Here is a 15,918-nt window from a genome sequence, read left to right as displayed (position 1 = left end):
AGGGAATATCAGACATGACCCGCTGGCCACAAATATTACACCCGACAACCAAAAACTTCTCCAGATACAGACTTCATGCTACATTAATGAATGTGAACAAACACTTTCTGTCCTCGGTTGTTATAATGTTTGACCATACACCATGAAATTGTTTTCTGTTCTGTGATCATGAGATTATTCCATACATTTTCACTTTGCATGCTGAGCTTCTATTGGTCTGTTTATGATCCTATTTAGGTTCCCATGACTTAATAAGATGAATAGCTGTAAAACCCAAACATGCTGTTCCTCTGGTAATAAAACAAAACCAGAACAGAATCTTTTTTTAGTAAAACAAAAGAAGACGATGCTTTGTACCGTATAGAGGCACAAACAGTATACTCCAAAGCACTGTACTCAGCTTTAGAGTACAATGCTAAGTATGCTAAACAGTTGCAGTATGATTAATGTTACACCTCTGTCCCATGCATCATGCTCCTGAATTCGTCTGCCTTGTGATTTGAGGTGAATTGTGCTCCACTTGGTGCTGCTAAACTTGCTCTATTTTTAACTGCGCTGTGTGCCATTAGCTTGTGATTCATCTCCTCATCCCACAAGGCATCCCACCACCTCTCTCCAGCTCTCTACATATGCACGCACACATATAGAGAGAGAGATAGATAGAGATAGATAGAAAGAGAGAGAGATAGATATAGATAGATAGAGAGAGAGAGAGAGAGAGAGAGAGAGGGAGAGAAAAACTTTCTTAAAGAGAGAGATGGGGGGAGATACAGAGAAAAAGAGAGAGAATAGATAGAGAAAGAGGGAGAGACTTTCTTAGAGAGAGAGAGAGAGAGAGAGAGATGGTGGAGAGATACAGAAAGAAAAAGAGAGAGAAATAAAGAGGGAGAGGGAGAGAGAGAGAGACTCTCTTTTCTAACGTCAGTCCAATCCCACTGACGTCTCCCAGTCTCCCTCCCACTATGATCAAACATGGCTGACTGTTTCATGTGTCAAATTGTTCTGGTGTCGTGTCGTGTGCGGGACACCTCCTCCTCTCTCACCCTCACCCTCACCAGCGTGCGCATGGGTCTGGGCCCATGAGGCATGGCGTGGCTGGGCAGCTGGTTCTGGAGGGTTCCGTGAGGCATGGCGTGACTAGGCAGCTGGTTCTGAAGGGGCCCGGCGTGGGCCTGCGGAAGGTTCTGCATCCCAGGGCTGAAGGGTCCTTCCAACTCCCGCCGGTTCTTGCTCTTTGAAAAATGCCTAAAACAACAACAACAAAAAAACACATATAGGGATGGGTATTTATAACCAATACTAAACTGATACCGGTCCATGCCTTGTCGATACCAAGGTATTGTTAAACTCCCAGACAAACGGTGCTACTATCGGTATTTGTGTATTTATTAGTGACATTGACATTCTATGGTGTATGCGCTATCAGGCTGTTTGCGCTGAGGGCGGATAATCTCATTTGTGTCAACAAAGTCAGTAGGTCTGGAGTTCAAATATTATCACGACATCCTGTTGGTCCCATACTTTAATTTCGATTCTTTGCTATGGCGCAAAGTACTGTTAAGAATATCGATAAGAACCGGCATCGTTTAGCAGTATCAATTTTGGTATCAGTATCGATAAAATCTTAATGATACCCATCTCTACGCACATATAAACAGCCTTGCATTTATCTTTCATGCTAATCACCAAATATTACACCTTCCCTATGTAATCATAGCATCTGAGATAAAAACAACAGAATGTTATTATAAACACTGTAACCTTAGAATAATAAGGTTCTATCTGACCTTTTTGTCATTACTGAGTTATTGACATATTCTTATTCTACGACACCTTAAGAAGATGAGGTGAGGTGATTCTTGCAGCTGTATACACATTTGGACATTATATCGAAAGAAATTTGTTCCACTTATCAGTCTAAAGCGATGCAATTTTAAGACCTTGAAGCTCAATCTATATCTTAGAACTACTCAGAACGTAACGAGAACCTTCTAACTCTAAGGTTCTATTCTAACAAGTCATTCACAAAGTCAAATGACAACATTGCACTGAAACTTTTTAAAGCTAGCCTGCTCCACGTGACCTCACTGTTCCAAAGTCATAAACGCCTGCTTCAAGCTGCAGAGAGAGTAAATCTGTTTGGTTGCACATAAACAGCCTGCAGACACTGCAGAGGGCACATCAAGAGGAATTTCTACAGGAGAATACAATGTTGGCGCGCAGTGCAGAGCAATGGCTGGGAGGTGCTGTCTGCTTTAATCAATACGGGTGGTGTCCAGTCATAATGGTGTTAACGGTCTGCTATCTTCTCTGGGTATGCAAAAAGCTTGCAGGATGAGAACATGAAAGGGTGTTTAGGGAGACTAATATTAGACAGGAGCAAATTTCTTAGACAAAAAAAACAGAAAGGTGGAGGAAGACACAGAGAGAGAGTGAGAGAGAGAGAGAGAGAGAGAGAGAGAGAGAGGGAGAGAGAGAGAGATGGAGAGAGAAAGGAAGCGACAAAGACAGCAAGCGCAATTATGATATAAAACAGGCGTTTCTTACCATTTTTTCCGCTCATATTTGTCCTGAAGAAACTCCTTCAGTTTCTGGGAATCTCGGGCATCAAAGCATCCGTCCGTTTTTGGGTCGAAGGTGCAGAGCCAAGTCCTCTTCCCGACCTTGGACCAGAGAAGCAGTCATGTTTAGCACGTACAAGAGGATTGTGCTTAAATTGCATAAACATACATCCACATCTGTTCACAACTACTTCCTTCCAGGAACCACCAAAACAAGGTCAGATGTACTCATAAATCATCTTACTGAAATAACAAGCATGCCCAATGTGGTCTCTGAATGACATATGCACAAGGCCAAAACCAAGTCCATCAGTCAGTCCATGGTGGTTCCATGTGGGCATTCTTCAGTTTGTCAACGCTTTTACAGGCTTGGCCCTCACCAGACAAACTTCCTTACTTCCTCTTTCCTCATTCACCAAGAAAAAAGCTGAGGTTTCGGCACTCAACATCCTAATCTTATATCTAAATGTTTATGTTCATCTTCTTTTCCTAATTCAGAACAGTTAAGAGACACCTTTCATTCGATATCTGACGAGTGGATAAAAGACAACATTGGTATGATGTCCTTTCACACAAACAACATCAAATCAAACTTTGAAAAGTCTTATGGAAATCAGCATGAGGACAGTTTTCGGTTCTGAACGCCTACAGTATATTTCGAGCAAAATCCCTGTATGCTAACATGTAGCATGTAGCATGTAATGATGGTTCAACAGCTCTTCAGCTACCATGCAGAACCCATTGCATTTCTCTGGACTGCGATAGCCTTGATGCTGCTATCGCTAATCTCTGTCACTGCGTGAGCACCCTATCCGTGTCTGAGCAAGGAGGGTGAACGCCTAAACAACAAACTGGGTGAGCCTAATAATACATCACTGAGTTCACTCTTACTCATGACTAATGGGCATGAGTCACTCGTTATTGTGATAGGCACGGGAGCCATGATATAACTGCCATGCGCCATAATCATCTTGTCATTCCCAGAGAGGTCTGACTTTATTATTCTTTCTCTTTCTCTCTCTCTCCCTCTCTTTTGCTTCTCCCTCTCTCCATCACACATTCTTCACACACACACACCACACTACACCACTCACACACACACATAAAAAAACAAGTTTTCCAAAACCCGTTTGGCAAACTCTTCTGAATGAACAGGCAGGACAGTTGAGGTGAATCAGATTATCTGACGACGCACTAGCAGACTCTGCTTAAGTCTGTCTGTCTTCCTGATTGGCTCTTAGATTTACTCTGATGTCAGAGACTGACCTGGAGGGGGAAGACTCTCTAGCACCAGCTCAAGGTCTGTCTGTCTGTCTGTCAGAGCTGTTTTTTCTTGACAGCCCAACCACTAATTGGCTGTTACTGCCAGTTACTGTTATTTTTTATTTCATTTATTTATGCATTTTAGCAGCCACTTTTATCTAAGAGCTCCTTTTGGAATTGAACTGCAGCCTTGTCAGTGCCATTTCCATATTCTGACATTTAAGAAACAGGAGGTGTTCCGGCAGATTCCTTTGACAGTGCCCTTTTGAAACGAGCGACCCAAATAACTGAATGGATTTGAAACAGTGGCGATTTGAGGGAGGCAACAGGGCCTCCTCTCAAGGGTCACTTCGGCACACACACAAAAAGCATGAAAGAGGGTGGTGAATGAGCTGACAGTCTTCTGCCTCATACTGCACGCCCCCAACACACACACACACACACACACACGCATGCACACACACACACACTCGCACGCAGGCGCGCAAACACACACGCACACACTCGCACGCACACATGCATACACGCACGCACACACGCACGCACACATGCACACACGCACGCACACACGCACGCACACTCGCATGCACACACACACACATACACACACACACACACACACACGTACACACACACACTCACACACCCATGCACACACACTTGTTATATTTGCTTGGGATCTCTTCACTCCTTCGGACCTCAAACTGGGCAGCGGAGTCGCATTCCTCGGGCCAGCGTCCGGCAGCGTGGTGCCACATTAACCAGTCTATCTGTGTGTGTGTGTGTGTGTGTGTGTGTGTGTGTGTGTGTCAGTCTGTCCAGTCTGTCCAGTCAAAAAACACACAGCCCCGCTAGTGTGTGTGTGTAGCAGCACCACCCGTACCCGCACACACAGCCGTCAACACCACTGATCTCAGACCAGTCTCGCCCCACTCCACCTCTTGACCTTCAGACCGCGCCACCAACACCAAACGGCAGACAATGACCCCGGGCCAGCGTCTAGACAGGGTGGGGAGCCTTTTGATGCACATCCGCACAGTAGGTCACACCGGGGGACTTTTCTCTGCTGGCGTACACTCTTAACAAAAAAGAGGTTCTTGGGGTGATACTGTATATAGAACCTGCATTCAGGCTTTAAAGAACCCTTAGGGGTTCCTTTTCATGAACCCTTCAAAATGGTGTAAAGTGCCATATATGAAGCACGCATTAGAACCATTTCTGGTTCTACATAGCACCTTTTTTTTCTAAGAGTGTAGAACAGGGTCTCCTCTGCAGAACTGGCCCCCTGATTTATGGCTAAAAGGCCGGCCGGCTGGCTGGCTCGACGCCAAGAGAGATATAGAGACAAAAGGGGAGTGCGATTCCTCCAGCTGCCCTTCACTTTTAAGAGCCTGAAAGCTAATGGCAACGATGGCGTCCAAGAAGTGTATAGCTGCCGCAGCTCAATGGTGTTCACTTCAAAGGTGTCTTTTTTTTTTCTTTTCTTTTTTTCCTGCAGGTGATTCTATGTGGTTGTGTCCAGAGTAGTAATGAGACATTTAGGGGAGGATCCTATTCGGGTCAGTAATGGAATGCCCACCCACTCGACTGCATGGGGATAGATGGGTCTGGCATGCCACTCACCTCGTTGCCATGGTTTTGGAGAAATTCAACTTCCTGTTGGGAGAAGGTTGTCATGGAGATGGACTTGACTCTGTGGGGAGGGTTGAGTCCTCTCCTAAGGAAAGATGCAGAGGGGAGGAGGGGAGGGAGCCAACGAAAGTAGATTTTCAAGAGGTATCCTTAAACCTGACAGGAAATCAATTGAATTAGGCAAGGCAACAGAAAGGTGAATCCCTGTGTTATTCACAATGTTCTGTGGGGAATCTGTGAGGATGTGAGGGAGGAGATGCAGATTGTGAAAAGACAGTGAAAGGAAAGAGGTGTGCTAGAACCAATAACCTACAGTAGGATATTTGTATTCAATTGTGTTCAATTAGCAAAAGTCCGTGCATCATGGGGGAAAAAAACACTGTTGGTGAAAACTGTAGGTTATAGTAGCCTAGTCTACTACGCTACGTTTTGCATTCTGCAGTGCACTTGAGTGGGTGAGGTATAGCCTACTTCTTAGACATTTCATTCCTTAACTCTGTGCACAAGTCGGTCACTCGGACGACTTAAACCTTGCGAAACGTCCTCGGCATGCCTAATCCTTTTGGACGGGCTTCTTGTGATGTGGACAATACAAAGCACAAGAGAGTGTATGATGCCAAACCTGAGGCCATGACGAAACGACACGTAACACAATTAACGGGACGCCTGTAAATGACAGAGCGGTAATTACTGGACGAAGTTAACTGAGAACCAGCGGGTTCCCAGTCTGAGCGAGTAGTAGGCTATTTGTCACTTATGCAGCAGTTAATTGAGATTAATAACCTACATGGTATAGACATCAGTTTACATCCTGTTAACACATACAGAGAATTTGGCAACAGCCAAGCTTGTGTCAGCATACCATTGCTACTACTAGCAGGATAATAGCCAAAGAACAAGGTGGTATATCTTATGATGATAATAATAATAATATGAATATGAATAGGCTAGTAATAATAATACTAATACTAATACTACTACTACTAATAATAATAATAATGTCAATGATAATCATAATTATTATAATTATAATGCTAAATACTTTTCCTTAATGAAATATTTTCTCCGCAGATAAAAATGGTCATACTCACAACATTCCGGAGCACGACGTACACACGAAGCAGCCCACGGTGATATTGATGTATGTCACTCCAGGCTGTCCGCACTCGAAGCAGTGTTTGTTGACTGCAGCCTGAGCGAGCTCCCTCACCCTGCGGGCGCATATCTCTTGGTTGTCCCGGTGTTTTCGATTCGACATACTAGGCGTCTCGTAGCCTCCCCTCTCTCCTCCGTTTGTCTGGCGGGGAAACCGATAACTGGCCCACCGCACTCCTCCCCTCTCTCTCCGTGCAACACCGTGTGTTACTGTAGCCTACTCACGCCCGCATTATGAAAACGATCATGCGGCTGCTCTTCGTATGATCTGACGCCTGGATCTCACATGCGTAGGCAATTTCGTGTCAGGGTATGGAGAGAGGCGACTGGCCAATCCGTTTAGTCCGTCTGTCTTGGATTTTCACAATTTCAGTATTTATTTATTCATTGTCGCTGCGGTAGGCTAGCCTATTCTACACGAGTGTGTGAGAGAAAATCCCTCTCTCCCTCTCTCTCCTTCTCTCGCTCTAAATTTGAAGCTCTAGCCAAACGTTTCTCTGTAGCTCTCCCCTAACACACCCCCTTTTACATATTACTGCGCTCACTCTTGCTTGTCGCTCTACGAAGACGCGGCGCTTTGGAATGGTGACAGATTTTGGGAACCGGGAAAACAGCTAAGGCGAGCACCAAGGAACCAATTCGTTTTGCTTCGCTAAACATGTCTGAAAATAGGGAATAAAGACTGGCGACTTCAACAAAATCTATAATAGTAATGGTACTTTATGTGGTCCAACACTGGTGTTTTGAGTTTTTCCTTTCACAAAGTAGGCTAGGCCAGCCTATTTATATTTTCAGCGTAGCTCAGCAACAGTTTTCACTGTCGTCATGGGTGTATCACGCCCTTTGAGTGACGTACTGAATGAAAAATGTTTCCTCAAGTGTTCTTTAACTCTTTGCGATAAGAAATGGTAAACATGTTCACAGCTGTTGGCAGCTGTATGAAAACGTGTCTCCATCTAACTGATCCGTATGACCTCAATGAGCTCCTACGAAGCCTTAGTCGAATTGTAGCCTAAACAACATGATACGCAGCTACCATCTGATGTCAAGGGAGATGGGAGGCAGGAGAGAGGCTGGTGCGTTTTCTACTAGCCTAGGCTGTAATTGTTGTGTTTAAACGGCATGTGTAAAGCTGCAATAACATGGCACGATCACAAGGGAGAGCTCTCCGCTTCCAGTGGATCTTTGGCCCTTCATATTGCCTACAGTCGAATCTTTCTCAGCAGAATGTCTGAAACATGCTGGAAGCTGTGATTTCCGATCAACAGGTCTCATAGCATCCTCTCAGCCAAATAATCATTGTAATAGGCTAGTAGTCTAAGCATATGGCAACTAAGGGCAAAATGACCTACAACTGTCTCAGCTGAGCTTGTACAAAACCATTTTGGAGAAAGTCATTGCGGTGTGCCCTCTCTCTATCCACACACATGCAACTATGCGTGAGTAGCCTACAATCTAATGTTGCGGGGGGGGGGGCTTTAATTGCGGCTTTAATGCAGCCACTGCTGAGTTATAGCCTACCACAGCTCACAGCAGCGCTGAACAGAACCAACCCTCGGTCACACAGTCAGCAGTAGCAATTTACAGGCGGCCATTATCCCAGCGCACGTGATATTTAATAACATTCTACTGTGGTTTATGCCAGAGAAAGAGAGAGGGAGAGGTAGAGGGCGAGATAGAGAAAGAGGAGATTACTGGGCATTTGTTAATTCAGAGTTCATCCCAGTTGTGCTAATACTTCCTAAAAGGTGTGAAGAACAGAAGTTAGAGACATTGCGTCGGAGATTTGAATGTTTTGACACAGATGTAGCCAACTGTAGATAGGCCTACTACAACATGTCAGGGTATAGCCAAAAGAATATAGGCTAATAGAAATAGCCATGTCAAAAAAGTAGGCTACCTAACATATATTGGTCTTTTCAGCAGACTGAAGCACCACGTCTACAATTTATTTTCCTCCCAGAGTGAGGTCAATAATTGACAACTTTTATACGTTGGTAGTTTTACCTCATGTTCTTTGTCTCCTTCAAAAAAAATAGACCAGAAATAGTTGAATAGTTCAGGTCATTTTAAATGCCTTTTCATCACTAAATCCATTTTAAACTATCTGATTTGGTGATCTCAATTTCGAGAGCTCATTGCATCAAGTTCTTTTTGGAGCAGATTCTGTGGTGGGTTATGTAACTCAGATCAGACCATGCAGACACAGTTTGCCACAACCCCCAAACTGCTACAGCCTGCCTACACTTAAAAACTCCTTGGCCCTCCACAAACCCTAGAGACCGGTGTAGAAAGCATTATGTAGGTTACGCATTTCTGAGTTCATGAGATCATAGCACACACATGCAAGTATATTTTTAAAAAAATAAGAAGAGAGGGACAAAATGCTGGATTGTGCATCGACAACGGCGACATCCTCATGGTTCTAGGAAAAAGGGCCTGCGCAAAATGAAATGTTTAACCTTTTTGACACTTCTCTGAACACGCAACAGCGCTCAGAAGACTCACGCACCCGGAAATAAAGATCACAGGAGGGAGGTGGACCAACTGCGAGCAGTGCCACGAGAGGAAGAGACTTTAATGTCTACCAAGACGCGTTTATGAGGGACACTTAGAATAACATCATGTCAGATTTTTTACTTCTGGATATGTTTTCCGTTCCTTTCCCGTCGTGAACGGGGCAGGTCGCTAGGTTAGGATTCGCTACACCTCTGGAATCTATATTAACTGTAATCTCGATCTGATGAAGTTGGACGCCTGTGAAACGCAAGTACATTTGTGGCATATTTGATGAAACAAGTTTCTATTTGACAGTGAGTGTTCGAGAGTATCTATTCCGAACAAACTGTTCCTGTGAATTTTGAACCACTGTGCTTGGTTGGCATTGATCAATCAATTGCACTCGCTAGTTCCGCTCAGGATCTAACTGGACAAAATACATTCATTCGGCGGCCGATGGTGGAATAAAGTCATGATTTCCACTCATAAACTGCATTTGTTATAGAAGGGTTTAAAGCCCAACTATCAAGGTGGACATTTCATTCATTTACATTTACCGATTGATACTGTGGTTTTGACATCGGAGTGCGCAAACGGACTTCATTGCAACACCTTGGAACGTGTTCATGACACCTGTTGGATTTTTCATCTAGTTATCCGTTTATTTTATCAACGACACGATGACAGTCAAACTGGACTTCGAAGAATGTTTGAAGGACTCCCCTCGCTTCAGGTAAGTGGTGTTATTTACGACCAGACTCTGTTTTGAGAGTAAATGATATTCCTCTACGCTTTACATGTCCAAGTAACACGCAAAGAAGAGCGCTAAGCAACAAGCCAGCTAAAATGGTGCTCTGTTTTGAAACGGGGTTGAAGGAGTTTTAGAAACTGGTGCAAAAAAGTTTCGGAAGCCCGTATGGTCTAACACGAAGGCGCAAGGAAACGCTTTCCGGCCACCAGACGCACCCACGTCTAAACTTACTGTCAAGATGCAAAAATTATCACATCGCCATCGCGAGGTCACGCAGCGCTGACTGCAAGCTGTGGAATGGAATGTTCCTGTCGGAGGGAATGGAAAAATTGAATGAGAAGAACCAGGCATGGGGGAAATTAGAGAGAGAAAGAGAGAGAGAGGTGGTGGTGATGGTGGTTTAGGAGGAGGAGGGTGCTTGGTGATGGGTACGCTAGAGAAATTTACTTTGAAAACCATAATCATGGTGAGAGTAATGCCCAGGGTTCTCTTTTTTTGTGGCCCAGCATAGTCAAGAGTCACAGTTCAAGTGAGAGTTGAAAAAGATGACAGCAAAGGAAGACCACATTCAAGATGTTTGGGAGAGAATAATTACAACGATAGTTTGCTGTTTGACATTTGTGTTCCCAACATGCTTTGAAAGAAGGCTGGTCGTCAAGTCAACCTCTTCCTCTCTCTTTATTTTCCCCTTCAACGCTTTGCTCTGCTTCTGTCGTTCATGCTCAGAGAGTGGTGATAGGAGAGTATGTGGTCAGATGTCAGAAGATAGGTACGAGAGAGAAATAGGCCATAGCTGCACAGAAATAATCACACACAAGACCGAATTTCATCACCCAGAGAAACATACCAATATATCTCTCTGTACACAAGTGGTCAGAAAAAAAGCATCTTTTATGTGAACACACACACACACACACACACACACACACACACACACACACACAATCTTAGATGCAAAATTACCTCTTGGTTGCCTTGTACACACTTAGGATAGAATATTGGAGAGCAGCTCAAGTATAAACAGAGAGACAGAGAAAGAGAGTCCAGGGGCTCAGGGAACCACTTCACACTACACTGCCTCCCGTTGCTAGGGAACTGGTGGTGGTGGTGGTGGGGTTGTAACAGGAAGTGAGGCGAGAGATACTGTGGTGATAAACAGGGGACAGGAAGTGTGTTTCAGGGGTGGATCGCAGCCGAAAGCTTAGGTCTCTGTCTAGCTGTTACACACACACACGCACACACATGCACACACACACACACACACACACACACACACACACACACACACACACACACACACACACACACACACACATTCATCAACTGTCATAACTGCTGCCAGGTTAGACCACCCCTGGTAACCCATGATATGAAAGGGAGGACCCCAAGCTGTGTGCCTCTTTGCTGAGCTGAGCTTGCTTGTGCCTACTTTCTTCTCAATGAGCTCCTGAGCCAAACCTGTTGGCACCTCCGGTGAATCGGTTACGCCACCCTGGGCCCATTTGAATATCAATCATCCAGTGGCAAGTGCTGAATGTCGGTCCCCAGAAAAGGGGTGAAAGACTAGACCTATTTTGTCATTCTCTCTCCACTTTATCTCTCTCTCTCTCTCTCTCTCTCTCTCTCTCTCTCTGTGCATAGACCTCCTGAAGCTAGTCTCATTCTCTTTTAGTGTACTGTCTGTCGCTTGCTGCACCTCTCTCTCTCTGCCCGTGTGAAAGCTAACGGAAACCACACAGCCAAATGTTCGACTGTGTGTGGGGGCGTGTTTGAGAGAGAGAGAGAGAAGGAGATATACTCGGTGATACCGAAACACCAAGATCGTCTCTCTGTCTCTTTCTCACCAATACAGACACACACACACACACACACACACACACACACACACAGAGTTAGACTCCCTGTAGACTGGCCATCTGACTGGGCAAAATCCGGTGCCCACTCACGTGTGTTCCTCCATGCATGTGGCATCCCGTCGTTGGCATCTTATCTCATCTCATGTTGGATGCTATTCATGTTTAACAACAACAACAACGACAGCAAGAATTGCAAAATAGCAACAGCATAGTACACTACATGTCATCAGGGCCCACTGTCACCCACCTGGGGAGAGGCATTAGCTCTTTGTTGTTCTTGTAGAAAAAGGGTTTGTTGAGGTTGACGTGCAGCAAAACAAGCAAATGCACTGTAAAGCTATGCAGACCAGCATTGTGCAAGCATGTTTTGTTGCTCAAGCGAGTGGGTCTGGCAAGCAAGCATGTTTGCGTGTGTGTGTGTGTGTGTGTGTGTGTGTGTGTGTGTGTGTGTGTGTGTGTGTGTGTGTGTGTGTGTGTGTGTGTGTATATATAGAGAGAGAGACAGAGAGAGAGAGAGAGAGAGTGTGTGTGTGTGTGTGTGTGTGTGTGTGTGTGTGTGTGTGTGTGTGTGTGTGTGTGTGTGTGTGTGTGTGTGTGTGTGTGTGTGTGTGTGTGTGTGTGTGTGTGTGTGTGTGTGTGTGTGTGTGTGTGTGTGTGTGTGTGTGTGTGCGCGCGTGCCTGTGTGTGTTGGGGACATGTTTTTGTGTGCTATAAGTGTTGTGTGTTTTTCCCCTAGGGCGGATATCGAAGAGGTGGAGAATGATGTGAATGAACTGGAATCGCGACTTGACAAGGTGAAAGACAGACCGAAAGCGTAGGAGGCAAACAAACACACTAACACATTCATCACAACATGCATTTCATTACACTTAATAATACAATGATGCTGATTGACTTGTGCATATCTTTTATTACACTTAATAATATACGTGATTTACTTGTGCATAATCATCTAATCAATGAGCAGTAATGCAGAGAGAGGGAGAGAGGCAGAGAGAGAGACAGAGAGAGAGAGAGAGAGAGAGATAGAGACACAACAAACCAACGACTACAGAGGAGAACAAACTTCTCATGATTCTCAGATTCAGGGCATGTTCTCTACTTCCATGAAATGGAGGTGTGATATACAAAGATGAAAATGAGATTAAAAAGGACTGTTAAGATTAAGATTAGGCGGACTAGGGGAGGGTGTGATTGACCAGGAGGTGTCAGATTAAATGGTAGCGCTCTGTTAGGCAAACCAGAGACAGTTTTCGAAATAATAAAAACCAAAACCATATTCTTCACGTCAGTCGCACTTTCCCAATTCCCCTATAGCCTTGCATGCATCCTATTTCGCAGTCGAGTGCTGGCCTTCTCGTCAGGGACGGTGCCTTCTTTGGAATCGTGTAGCGCAATGGGCGGTTTTAAGAGATTTGATTTCAGTACACCTCCCTGGTGGTGTTAACCGTCGATGATGAAATGACATTTGGTGTGGCCAGTTTCCTGTGATGCACCAACACCAAAAAGAGGGGAATTTTCTGATACCTAACCTGAAATGAGCAGGATGTTTAAGGAAATTCAGTCCATCCTTCATAGTGAACGTTAAAGTGATAGAAAGAGGCACTTTGGATATGTCAAGCACATGTCAAGAAGCAGTGAGATAGTAAGGTAGATGTGTAGTGTTTAGAACCTTTACTCTGGTAAAAAAGAGGAACCATCCCCTGCCATGCTTCTCCCCTCTATTGTTTCCTGATAAAGAGGAAAAGGCATGTCAATTGCTCGTAGCCACAAACGTTGCACGATTCCCCATTCTTTGTTTGGTTTCTGGCCTACACTCAATTATCTATCGACTACCACAGCGCCATGTTCAAAGGAAAGCTATTGTGTCCTGTGACTTTTTTTTCTCACACTAGTCACTTTGTGTATATCCACTTCGGAAGTGAGGCAGTGAGGAATGAACTTGATACACACACTTCAAAAGCTACATAAAGGACCATTGCAATTGTAATGCATCGTCATTGTGTAATGTGTGAGCGGAAAATGTTATCTGATTCTCATTTCTTTATCTCTTTCTCTTTATTTTGTTTTCTGCCACTCTCTTGTCTTTTTGTTTGTTTATTTGTTTTGTGTGTGTGTGTGTGTTTGGGTGTGTCTGTCTGTCTCTGCGTGAACCTGGGTGTGTGCCTGTGTCTGTTGTTATGTTGTGTCGTGTCGTGTCGTGTCGTGTCTTCAGTTGGTGAAGCAGTGCCACCAGATGCTGGAGGCCGGGAAGGTGTTCTGTCAGAACAGCAAGAACTTCGTGGTGGGACTAAGAGAGCTGGGCTTCCAATTCTCCTCCGACCCCACCATGAGCGTAAGTCAGGACCCAAGGGGTCCACACACACACCACTCAAATGACACAAACCACCACTCCTTTCCACCGTCATCCACTTATGACTCGCTTCTTTTTTTTACATTTTTTAACTTTTTTTACTAAAGGCTTTTTATGCCTTTAATTGGACAGGACAGTAGAGAGAATGACGGGGAGTGAGTGGGAGAGAGAGTAGGGGTGGGATCCGGAAAGGACCACGGGGCGGGAATCGAACCCGGGTCGCCGGCGTGCGGTGCAGGTGCAGGTGCCCCAGCCAGTCGCGCCATGACTCACTTCTGACAAGAAGCACAACACAGTCAAAAGTCAAAAACGCAACTGAGAAGAATCAAGCGATAACACTGCCACAACATGACCTTGTTTGGTTAAGGTCGCATCGGCAGTGATAATCTTATAAACTGGACGTGATCTTCAGGTGACCACTGGAACCGTGTGGCCGGTCTAAAGTTGTGTGTGTGTGTGTGTGTGTGTGTGTGTGTGTGTGTGTGTGTGTGTGTGTGTGTGTGGAGGGGACACACACACACAACGCAGCATGTAATGTGATGGGGCCTTTAAGTCCATGTTTTAACCACAGTCCACGGTGTCACGTGGTGCGTCTGCAGACTGTTCTGTTATCACGGGCAGTGAGTGAGCACACACTTGCAGTCTTATCACAGAAATGCTACATTCCAGTACTCTGAGATACTAGTAAAACATCCAGCGACTCCCTGGAATCCTGTGTCTGGTCTTTTCCTCTCCTCCTAGTCTTCATTTTCACTGGTATGTGTGCAAAAACATGACGAAAGGAGATGTCATTATGACAGGAAATTCCAAACAAAATATCAACGGAAATAACAAACAAGAAGCTGACCAAAGCCGTGCATGGACCTCTCATGTTTTTACATCGCAGATTGTAGATAGGCCTTAAAATAACTTCTTAAAATGCCGCCGCCTCAGTCAGTATAGCTTGCTGTGGTTAAAACATGGCAAGGAATACTTGCTGTGTCTTTCAGTGCTGTGATATATCTGTCATTTGAGAATTGTTCTGAGGTCATGATGACAATGCTATGTCCGGCGTCTTCTGGTGTGTGTACACACACGGTAGATTAATGCAATTGACTGGAAGGCTGAGCAACTGTCTGAAACCTTTGTGGTTATAAGTACTTACAATGCAGACCTGCCGGAGGTGAGCAGTCAGAAGTTCCTAATATAACAAATGTGCTCTTCCACCCGCACTTTAAGTCAGAGCTACACTTTTACGCCGATAATCATGCAAATTAGGTCGCTCCAGTGACCTGGTGACTGATGTTTGTTTACATGCTGTACGTCTCTGTCAGTACAGTACATGACAGCACATACTATCAGTCTGTGTTCCGCCCATAGGAGTTCAACCCATGACCTCTGTGTGTGTGTGTGTGTACCAACATTTCCCAACTATTAGCCGCAGCTTATACATTGATTTTGCAAAATTTCTTCAGTTATGAAGTTAATACACAGGGGACAGTTAATATGGTATTAATGTGGTTTTGTTTCTTTTAACTTGCATAAAACAGTGTCCTGCGGCTTATACACAATGCGGCTAATACACAGGAAATTACTGTACACATTGTTCTAGTAGCTGAGCTGCAGGATTACCAGTGGCAGGAAAACAAAGACGACACGGAAAATGAAATGAATGACTGTTAAGAGTGAACACCTTAGGTCCTCCTTGGTCATCGTTAGACGGTTCCTTTGGTTGCTTCATACAGTACGTCTGTGGGTTTCTGCTTTAAGTGTATACCAGCACAGTCATCCCCATGAGCACACGCCCTTTGGGAAACATTAGCATGAAAAAAAGAAACCAAAACAAAAAAACCAAAACAAGTTGTGCGG

The 15,918-nt window shown here is 44.7% G+C and overlaps 2 protein-coding genes across 3 annotated transcripts in view; one reads left to right on the top strand and one right to left on the bottom strand.

Annotated features, from left to right (window-relative positions):
- agfg2 (ArfGAP with FG repeats 2) overlaps positions 1-7,081 on the bottom strand; it is a 19,696-nt gene extending 12,615 nt beyond the window's left edge. For both annotated transcript variants that reach the window (XM_062516118.1, XM_062516119.1), the window contains exons 1-4: positions 6,548-7,081; positions 5,448-5,541; positions 2,548-2,663; positions 1,044-1,245 (exon numbers count right to left, since the gene is read on the bottom strand). In XM_062516118.1, coding sequence (XP_062372102.1) covers positions 1,044-1,245; positions 2,548-2,663; positions 5,448-5,541; positions 6,548-6,714 — 579 coding nt within the window. In that variant the 5' untranslated portion in view covers positions 6,715-7,081. The remainder of the gene's footprint in view (positions 1-1,043; positions 1,246-2,547; positions 2,664-5,447; positions 5,542-6,547) is intronic.
- Positions 7,082-8,940: 1,859 nt separating this feature from the next.
- Positions 8,941-15,918, top strand: part of acap1 (ArfGAP with coiled-coil, ankyrin repeat and PH domains 1) — a 43,884-nt gene continuing 36,906 nt past the window's right edge. The window contains exons 1-3 of the mRNA XM_062515807.1: positions 8,941-9,843; positions 12,454-12,511; positions 13,933-14,052. Of these exons, the coding sequence (XP_062371791.1) occupies positions 9,791-9,843; positions 12,454-12,511; positions 13,933-14,052 (231 nt within the window). The 5' untranslated portion in view covers positions 8,941-9,790. The remainder of the gene's footprint in view (positions 9,844-12,453; positions 12,512-13,932; positions 14,053-15,918) is intronic.

Source organism: Sardina pilchardus, chromosome 16 (genome assembly GCF_963854185.1).
Source record: "Sardina pilchardus chromosome 16, fSarPil1.1, whole genome shotgun sequence".
Classification (NCBI taxonomy): Eukaryota; Metazoa; Chordata; class Actinopteri; order Clupeiformes; family Clupeidae; genus Sardina; species Sardina pilchardus.
This window is presented reverse-complemented; position numbering and strand designations above follow the sequence as displayed.